The sequence below is a fragment of the Loa loa genome, assembly GCF_000183805.2.
Source record: "Loa loa unplaced genomic scaffold supercont3.3, whole genome shotgun sequence".
Classification (NCBI taxonomy): Eukaryota; Metazoa; Nematoda; class Chromadorea; order Rhabditida; family Onchocercidae; genus Loa; species Loa loa.
In genome coordinates this window covers 971,190-980,797 of record NW_018108183.1, presented here as the reverse complement: position 1 = coordinate 980,797, position 9,608 = coordinate 971,190, and the positions used below count along the sequence as shown (strand labels likewise).

The 9,608-nt window shown below is 35.7% G+C and overlaps 3 protein-coding genes across 3 annotated transcripts; 2 read left to right on the top strand and 1 right to left on the bottom strand.

Moving 5' to 3' along the window:
- Positions 1-135: 135 nt before the first annotated feature.
- Positions 136-1,749, top strand: LOAG_02786 (hypothetical protein). Its single transcript, XM_003138323.2, has 3 exons — positions 136-643; positions 982-1,038; positions 1,354-1,749. The coding sequence occupies exons 1-3, from the start codon at positions 149-151 to the stop codon at positions 1,624-1,626; spliced, it is 825 nt and encodes a 274-aa protein (XP_003138371.1). The 5' UTR covers positions 136-148; the 3' UTR covers positions 1,627-1,749.
- A 985-nt stretch (positions 1,750-2,734) lies between these two features.
- LOAG_02785 (hypothetical protein) lies at positions 2,735-7,206 on the bottom strand. The gene is made up of 10 exons (XM_020446123.1): positions 7,177-7,206; positions 5,775-5,963; positions 5,367-5,504; positions 5,076-5,218; positions 4,717-4,783; positions 4,456-4,572; positions 4,278-4,397; positions 3,883-4,026; positions 3,483-3,644; positions 2,735-3,246 (listed from the first exon to the last, which is right to left on the bottom strand). The coding sequence occupies exons 2-10, from the start codon at positions 5,931-5,933 to the stop codon at positions 3,154-3,156; spliced, it is 1,143 nt and encodes a 380-aa protein (XP_020303494.1). The 5' UTR covers positions 5,934-5,963; positions 7,177-7,206; the 3' UTR covers positions 2,735-3,153.
- Positions 7,207-7,927: 721 nt separating this feature from the next.
- Positions 7,928-9,608, top strand: LOAG_02784 (hypothetical protein; the record flags this gene model as incomplete). The annotated part of the gene is made up of 3 exons (XM_003138321.1): positions 7,928-8,059; positions 8,723-8,803; positions 9,227-9,608. 3 exons carry the CDS (start codon positions 7,928-7,930, stop codon positions 9,473-9,475), a joined length of 462 nt encoding a protein of 153 aa, XP_003138369.1. The 3' UTR covers positions 9,476-9,608.

Sequence of the window (9,608 nt, the reverse complement as noted above, 5' to 3'; positions counted from 1 at the left end):
GGTTTAAACCACAATAAAAGAAATTTCAGTCTCCACTTCTTTTTCTCGGATGTTTCCTTAACATGTATTCAAGTTTTTGTTTCGTATTTATGCATTCCATATGACCTTTCTTTAAAAACAATCCAATTGCTGTTTGTTCTAGTTAGCGATGTCTACACCAGCTAATGCAGAAAATGAAGCTGCTGATAGAGAGAATATTGTGGCTAGCGAAAATGATACTTCTCCACCACCAGCAAAGGTAACGAAGATTGATCGAAGAGGGTCGGTGACATGTCATCCGCGAAAACATTTGGAAACGGTATGCTCGCAGGGATCTGAAGGATCAGATGAGGATTTGTCTGCTGGCGATGCTGTTAAGCCTTTGAGTACAGATAGTGATCGAAGCGATTCACCTGCGGCTGAGTCCGATCGTATCACTCCTGTCCCGAAGTTCGAGTACAATGATTCTGATTCCAGCGACGAGGGGACGCAGCTCGCTTCAGATCGTGGAGATCTCCTGAAGGATGTGGAAAATATCACCGAGTCGTCGGACTCATCGGGTCATTCGCCTGAACATACCAAACATGAGGAGTCGTGTGGCTTGCATTGTGATCGGAGCAGTCCACCGGCTTGTGGCGAACTACCTGAATCCAGCAAAGGACCTGTACGTTTCCACTAATCTCCATTAGATTCACTAGAAGTTCTGTTTCTTTTCATTTAAATGAGAACCAAACCGTTCACTAGTTCTTTAGCGGAGAGAAATTTCAAGTCACTGTTTGCTTAAATTAGGGTACCATTCAATTGCATAACTGGAAATCATTCTGTATTTAATCGCAGTTTGTACTGCATTGGCTATTTAATGAAAAATGGTTGCTCTTCCAAATTCTTTCGAAATATCATTGGAGTGTAGATATAGAAGATACGGAACTTAATTCATACAAATCTTCATTTTCATTTCGTCCAATGATTTTTCACTACATGTCTGTTGTATTTGTTTTCCAGACGACGCCATGCTCTCCGCAGGCGGATCGTGTCACCAGCCTGCGCAAACGGATGGCGGTACGTTTGTGGATTGTTTTAAATTTCTTTACAAAATTAGGTAGCGAAAACATCCATTTCGACTTGAAAAGCATTATTACGAGGCCATAGCTAAAGGAACTTTCTCTTATCGCTAGCATTACTGTAAAAATCGTTCAGTGAATAGTAGGAGGGGTAAAAGAAGTGGGAGAGAAAATAAGCTAATGAGATCGATCTCTCGATCTGCATGGTTAGTCTCAATTATCAAGGTTTCTCAACAAAATTTGATAGGGAAAAAACTGTTCTATTTTCGAGAGTTACTTATGCTTTATTACGTCAGAAATCATATTATTTCAGGTTTATTCTCCCAGCGATAACATATTGTCACCATGCACGATGAAGCTCAACCGACTGAAGAACTTTTTCCGCATGCGACAAAAGACTAGAGCTTTGTCACTGTTGTCCGCTGAAGAGCTGAGTGAGGAAAATGATGGCGCGGATGATGATGAAGTGGAGGGTATTGCCACTGGTGAAGCGGATATACCTGCAGATGATGAAGTGGATAAATCCGGTGACGAGGATATTGCTTTAACAGAAAGCCAGGAAGGTTCTGATCATGATGATATCTAACTTCCTCTACAGTTTTACTTATGGGCCTCATTAAGCTCATGTACAATCATACCGTTTTACTCTTATTCTTAAACTGAATCCAAACTCATGTGTTTACCTATCGTTACAACAGGCACCCTTCAACGGGGATGTTTAAGTTGTTTTTTGCATTTCAACTTTCTGGTATTTTGTCTACAATCCCTTTCACCCTCTCAATTCCTTCTCTACACTTTTTAATTCATGCACTGCTTATGCTGTTTAGTTAGACATACGGAATGAATCCTTGATGCGTTACACAACCTTATTGATCATGATGATGTGTAACTTCTCAATCTTGTGCATCACTTTTGCACTTCATCTCTCATGTATAATAGTAGCGTTTTAATCATCTCCTTAATCTAGACCGAAATTCGTGTGTTCATTATACTGTTACCGAAAGGAATCTTTTAACAGGAATGTTTAAGTTGCTTTTGTTCTCTGTACGTTTCAATTTGTTTTCTGCATTTTCTCAATCATAATTATTCGCCTCCTTTTTTCCCTTCTCCTTACGGAATGAAAAATTCTTAATATGCTGTATAACATTCCGTTCTATTATATCTTGGTTCTATTTTTTAATTTTTTCTGCGGATAGAGCGTAAATTTCTCTCCACTTGATAACCACTACCTTTATCTTTACGCTTATTGCTTATCCCCTTCTTGAGATCGCTCTTTACTTCCCGTCGTCTTACTCTTTACTCCGAATTTTTCAGACAGTTGACTTTTAAAATCTATTCTGTGAAAATGCGTTTTCTAACAGCATTATCAATAAAGGCTGAGTTATATTTGATTTCGACAATTCATACAAGTTTCTATAATTCGGAAGTTACCAGACGTAAGATTCCACTTCCATCCCAAGGTAGTCAATAGTGATCAAATGATGCCAATTATAGAAACAAACGAAGTCTAACATGATCAAAGAGATTCTTTAGACATAGCGGGAGATTTCAGTTCAGTGATGTATCGGCTGACGACGCACGTAAGGATTTTATTCGAGTTTCCTAGAACACTTCATAACTATCGGCAGTATGACATTCGGAGGTATGCAAAAGAACTACAACAAGAATGTAAGTTTGGGAATGTTCATTTGTACGTCAGAGTGTACAACTGATTGTGGGATACATGAGTGATAAAGATGAGATGAACAAAAACAATAACGAAGTGCACGGGAAATGTAGGAGTCTAGATAGGGGCAACAGTGGTAGGAATGATCTAAGTCATTAAGCAAGTTGCACTTGAAAGAAAATGACAGAATTGACATGCAAAAAAAAAGGTCTTAAGGATAACAAAATCGTGCCATACAATAAAATATACATTGGGAAAGAACTATACAATCTGCCTGGGGCATATTATTTTACTACTATTAAAACATAGACAATTTCACAGTTCTGCAAAGAGGAAAAGTCAAAACTTTTCAAGCAATTATCTCTGTTTCAAACAACTGGTACAAGTAATTAAAAATATAAGGGACATAAAAAGAACAATGACAAATTGTATTATGTCTGCGCAAACTCAGCAGAGATCATTTTTCGAACGTTTACCAAAGGCAGTGATGCATGAAGCATATTTGCGTTTGACTGCATTCGATGAAGAACCCATGTCATCCTTAAAAATGATTAAGATTGGACACAGTGGGAATAGCAAGTCGATTAGACCTGACTGGTGGGCGACCATAACTCAGTATTCGGAATGCATCAAAATGAGGACGAAGATTATGGTGATTAAATTTTTATGAGCAGGTAACGAGAGAAGTAATTATGATTAGAAGCACCTTATGCAGTACATATGAAGGTAAAATGTAATTTCGTTTGAAAATGAAGAATATTCAATTAAACAATTACTAGAAACTTCTGGGATAAAAACTTCTGTTCCTTTTCTGTTGCAGAATGCCCCATTTCAAGATCCGACCGCCCACACTGATTACTATCTTGCGGCGCTACGCTAGATATCGATGCACTTAGTGCAAGATTGCGTTCCTTCTCTTCATATCGTAATTTCAATTCCTGGAAACTTCTCTGCAATAATGACGTATACGATTTGCAAAACAAATATGAGGAAAAATAACTCCAGCTACAGCTGAGTAATTTGCTTTCTTGATTATGAAATGTTTAAAATTTTTAATAATTTTGAAAAGTATTTTTATCTTTAGACAAAAAGTATGATAGTAAGCGCTAGAAGCATCACCCGTACTAATATCAACAAACACATAAAATAAAAAGAAAAAAAAGAAAAAAAACGCACCAGAAGCTTTTCGCATTGCTCATCAACAGTGTGCAGCGCTTTTCGCAATTCCTGGTTTTTTTTATCTGAGTGCTTCAATTTTTCGATAAGCTCTCCAATTAATTTTTTTTCTTCTGTGTTTACATTGTTCATTACGGCACTTTCCTGAATCGTGAAATGTAGCTACTTTTTTGAAAGAATAAAAAATCATTTCATAAAACAAGGTTTCAAATATAAGGCCAGAAGCAATGCAGCTGTCCGCATATTCGTTATAATGCCTTTTATAGATACTGCAACTACGCAGGCCAAAGATGGCAAACATTTTGACCTCCTCAAACAAAATGATGAAGCCAACCGTTAAACCCTTTTTAATCAACTCAATGATTAACCCGTTGACATAAAACTCCGAAAAATACCTGCATATTTACAGATCTGGCAACTGAATCTTCATTACGTTTCGAATCTGCTTCCAAGTTAGTAACATTGGAATTATCGGACTGTTTAGGTGAAGCTGGTGATATGCATATACTGTGGGTCTGAAAAAACAATGCAATCAAGGAGAAAGAATGATGGCAAAATTAAGCAACAATTTACCTCAGAAAGACCGAGAACGGCATTCCCAAAATTATTCCCACCTCGTAACCCATTTTGATTGCCTTTGTTTGGAATGTTTTCCGTTCCACTTCTATCGTGGAGAACTTCACTCTTTCTCTAAAAAATATCACGTACACGTAAGAAGCAATTATTACGCAATAGGCATTTAGATTAGCTACGTCGAAGACCGGACAAAAGATTGCTAATAACTTTGACAGTATATGTCAAAACATTTATGTATAAAAACTGCATAAAACGTACAGTTGTTTCAGCTTGCTGGGAGGAAAGCAACTTATTGTGTTCACGCTTCAACTCATTGTAATCACATCTAAATAATTATATAGTGATGTCGTACGGAATGGACCAGAGTTAGCAAATAAAACGATCTAAATTTCTAAAGTCGTGACTCGCATGAAACAACGAGCACAGTCGTTCACTATAATTGCATCTCCTTAGAATATCTAAAGCTTATTACAGTTCACAGTAATATTTTTGGATGTTTTAGGGCTGAAAAGAAATACTGTACAACGTTAATTACAGCAAAAGCTCAAGTTCATACGTTAACAATAGCAGTGTTTTGAATAAAAGACAATTTTTTATTAAAAAATAAGACCAAAAACCTTAATTTTGCTTTCTGCTGTTTTATTTTACCGTTGTCTTCCAACAAAAACAAACGGGTTCGTTCGGCATCATTCAAGGAAGATTTTAATTCCGCTATTTCTGCCTTTAGTAAATCTATCTCGGCCTTGCCTTTATCAACATTCTAAAAGAAAGCATCCAAATCCGTTTTTTCTTTTTAAAACCAGACCAAATAAGGATAGCAGTATCGAGTACCTATAAAGGTTGAACAGAAAAACACGAAAGTTCTGACCCTCTAAAATAAGTAAAGATGAAAGTCTTAATAGTAACACCTCTGCTTTGATTTCCTGAGCTGCCTGCATATTGCGGAGCCATTCGCGGCGCTCTTCATCGAATTTGACTTGACTCACTTCCTGGTTCTTGCGCAATTCGACCATTTCACAAACCAGTGCTTCTTCACGAAGTCGATGCTAGGATCGAAATTTAGGCGTGGTTAGTGTTGTTTAAGTTCACAATGTTTACGAAATTCGAAAGTCTAATTGTGGACTAGACTAGCTCTACGAATAAATGCTTTAGCGTGCTCCATGAATCGCTGTATATACCAATGTCTTTCATACATGGATCTTAATTGAAGCTCATTATCAGAATTCTACCCTACATGCCTTTATAAAATTACTTCGGTGTAATACCATTTTGGATATCTTATAACATCTAAAAATTTTTTAAGCTTAATCATTTACCATATTCACTTGTGCCTCCAGAGAGGCGATTTTTTTTCTTGCTTCCAACCAATTCTTCTGCATTTGCACAAGCTTCCCACGTTCGGTTCGTTTTTTATCCTGATTATTCTCCTCCGTATCTGTTTTTACAACCGTAACTTGAAACTCCGCATCTTCCATGGCTCTCAATGTTTTCTTTCACTTGATATTCTAAATAAATTTAATTCAAAAATACCTCCATTCCACAACTTCTTTTTTGGAATCCTTAAATGATTCTAATAACCATAATGATCAGAAAGGGGAAAAGTAGTACTTATTGAAATTACTTGCCGTTACATTATCTGAGTGGTTTTTGTTCAACTGCTATTTACAAAAACAACATGTGAAACTTTCCCCATCATTTTTTCCTCTGTGATATCCAAAAGGCATCGTTGCAAATATAAGCCAACAAGGAATAATAACAAACCGAAGAAATCCACTTTCCCAACCAGTCATAGCGTTTGCACAACTTATGAGCAACAACGTTTAATAAATTTCGTGCATCTTGGGCTACTGTACAAGAAATGGCATGATAATTACATATTCTTTTGCATATTTTTATTCATCCTAGATCATTTATCAATCCAGTACAGCATTTTGCTAGTCATGATACAACTGCATTCCGTAAAAAAAGTCAGAAAAAAAATAACATCCCAGTTACTATATTACTGCGTTAAGCCCTTAGCCAATTGGAATTTATAAAGAATGCTTTTGAACTGAAAAAAAATTTAATGAAAAAGTTCAACCGGCCAGTATTTTTAGTAAATCAAAATGAACGGCATAAAAAGTGATAATACATTCTTTCAATGGAAAAATTTTTTTTTGACCGAGATTCGTATCAAATTTTCTAAAATTTACAATGGAACTTCGAAGAGCTTAAAACCTACGGAAAAAGTCCACCAACATTATTCCTTCCCCACCCCTACAATATTCACATCTTTCTTTTAGGTCAAAGTGTCAGTAAGCATTACGTACCGATATGGCTTTGAATAACAATATGGGAATAAATTCGAGATATTTTAACACCTAGATACAGATATATGTATATTTATCCTTCAGTCAGAATTCGGTACAAGTATGCACGATAAATTCTGAATGATTATACTGCGATAAATTTTGATCAGCATATTTGACGGACAAACAGAAAGAATAGATGATTTATCAGATGCTTTCATCTGATTTGTTGTGAAGTCCAAAAGCGATGAAATTCAGAGCTCTTACGGCTATGAATCCGAAAAATAATGCCACGACCGGTTGATTTTTTTGGACGATCATGCGCTGATCTTATCATTCAGGCACTTCCCTTCCAATCTTATATAGAAGCTTCGGGGTAAAAATGATTAACCCATCAAAATGACTACAACCAAGCACACTTCCAACTTACTTTAAATTCCACTTCCATAGGTCGAGGACATCGCCTTTTTGCACTCCTGACGCGATTTATTTTGGTACTCGTATCGTTGGGCAACAAATGCATTTCGATAAAGACCGTATGAAAAAAGAGATCTCGTCGAGATGAATTGTCGCGTGTCACTGGGCCCTCTCAATTTCCTTGATGTTTACTGTTTCATATTTTGACTTGATTTAAAAAATTCATTGAAATTCGATCCAAATAAATTTCTAAAATTGCTAGTATTCAAGGGTTATGCTACAATAGCCGAAAGAAAGATATGCTTATATGTTTTGGATGATCGAACAGGAGCTAAAAATGAAAAAAAGTACTTTAGTTGACCAAGAAATTTTAGTGATACATTTATGTAAGAATATCGAATTGTTTGAGATAGTATCGTTAACCAGTGTTGGAATAAAAAATAACAAAGAAGTTCAATGCATTTTCATAATTTTAATATTAGTAAGATATGTTTTCCATAAAGAGTGTACAGTTCTTTTTGAGATTTTATGAAAATTCAATTTATTACAAACCTAAATTTCTTTTCAATTTGTTTTTGAATAGTTGAATGTAGTGCCACAAACAGGGAATAAAAATATTGAGCTAAAATGTAAATGTACATTTACAGATGAAAATGAATTAGCGCTAATGGGCCTAAAAGTGCTAATTAACCCATAACAGGAGGAAGTCTTCAACGGATTCCATTCAGCCCAACGATCTGCAACAATTCAACCTTTTTCTTCCCATGAAGCTCTGCTTATTCATTGCAATTGAGGATAAATATACTTTCGTCTGTGGTTTACCTCTAAAAAACAGACATCTTTGCGTCATCTTTGCAATCTTGCAGTTTCTTGTTGCTCTTGCTTCACTTCTTCAGGTCACTTTCCCTTATTTACATTTTAAATTATTCAACTGTAGCACTGAATATACGAATGCTAAAAAAAGAAATTTGTCTGAATGATTTCGGCTTTTCTGCATGAGATTACTGTCAAAAATTTGAGGAAATTTGATTCGACATCCTATCGTACAACCAATTTGAGCAAGAAGAAAAAAATTCTCTATACTGTTGAAATCAACTTTATGAGTGGATAAAATGAAGCAACCTGATAGCGAACATTATGCAACCTTTTCCGACTTATTGATACATAATCGTATCCGCTACGCACTTGTATCAGTTCTAAGCAATTTTTGAAAGTTGACAATGAATGGAAGAATGCTTTTCAAATTGGTTGAAATCAAAAATCTACGAGATAGTTAAAAATTCCCTATTGTGGAAAGAAGAAATTTTTCTATTTTTTCTGAATTTTCGTTCAATAAATAATTTATCCTAAATAAAATAGATATCTAAATAATGTTCCTTGAGGGGAACTCTATCTACTGCTCACGTCGATACGCTTAAAATATGGTTCCTCCTCGAATTTGAGAATTTCCAAGAAATGATCAAATCAAACGATTTTTTTCCTGTAGAGTTGATAGGAGTATCCAACTTCTAAAAAAAGAAAAAATTAAGCGAATCGAATTAAATGCATAATCAATTTAGCATGTTTACTCGATACGAAAACACAGTACCATATTTGCATGCCAGTCGAATATTACAACAAGTTCAACTGCAGCTGAGATGGTAAATTCCTTCTTGCTTTCAGAAATAAATTATTTTCTTAAAAATATGTACACACTCAATCAGTGGATAAGCTGAACGGACTTCTTTGTCGGATTCCATTCTTAATTACCTTCAAAATTTATCAAAACCATATCCAATATGGAGCTATAGTCAGAATTGTTAGAATTCAAAATTTAATGAATAATTTAACTCCAGAAATATCTTTCTGCTTCTGATAAAATGAAAAATAAAATTTGCTTCTGAGCAATTTACTGGCTATTATAGTGTCGTCTTTCGTAATTTCCAGAAGGAGGCCACTTTCCAAGAACAAAACTCTCAGTAATTTCCTGCTACCATGATGCACCACTTGTGATTCTCTCCTCTTTTTTTTCTCTCTCTCTCCCTCTCTAAAATTTCGTTATATGAGATACATTCCAATTTCAGTTTTTAGCCTATGATATTATTATATTTGATTACGGCCTAATGCATCGCGTATTAGGAACCAGTGAGTGCATAGCAAATTATCTGGACGGTGGTTTTATGCGCTCCGTTTGGTGTTTGTCGCATACCAGTTCACTGTTTTTATTGCTAATCGCATTATTTTTCCTTACTAAACCAATCTGGTTACTTTGGCCAGGTAAGTGTTCAATTCCGCCTGTTACTATTATTCTTGTCCTTTCACCACTGATATGAAATCGTCCAAAATCTGTTCCGCCCCACAACAAACATTTAGCCTCCGTTAAAAGGATCACATTTGCAGTATGAAACTTGTGTACTTCTCTGGTCCACACAGTACTGAAACATCTTCGAAGAAATCTTTCAGCAC

Coding starts and splice junctions, on each gene's coding strand:
- LOAG_02785 (XM_020446123.1), bottom strand. CDS start 5,933: ATGGAAGATGCGGAGTTTCAAGTTACGGTTGTAAAAACAGATACGGAG. Junction 5,505..5,774: donor TGGAGGCACAAGTGAATATG/GTAAATGATTAA, acceptor TTTCGATCCTAG/CATCGACTTCGTGAAGAAGC. Junction 4,398..4,455: donor CCGTTCTCGGTCTTTCTGAG/GTAAATTGTTGC, acceptor TTGTTTTTTCAG/ACCCACAGTATATGCATATC.
- LOAG_02786 (XM_003138323.2), top strand. CDS start 149: ATGTCTACACCAGCTAATGCAGAAAATGAAGCTGCTGATAGAGAGAAT. Junction 644..981: donor CTGAATCCAGCAAAGGACCT/GTACGTTTCCAC, acceptor TTTGTTTTCCAG/ACGACGCCATGCTCTCCGCA. Junction 1,039..1,353: donor GCCTGCGCAAACGGATGGCG/GTACGTTTGTGG, acceptor ATATTATTTCAG/GTTTATTCTCCCAGCGATAA.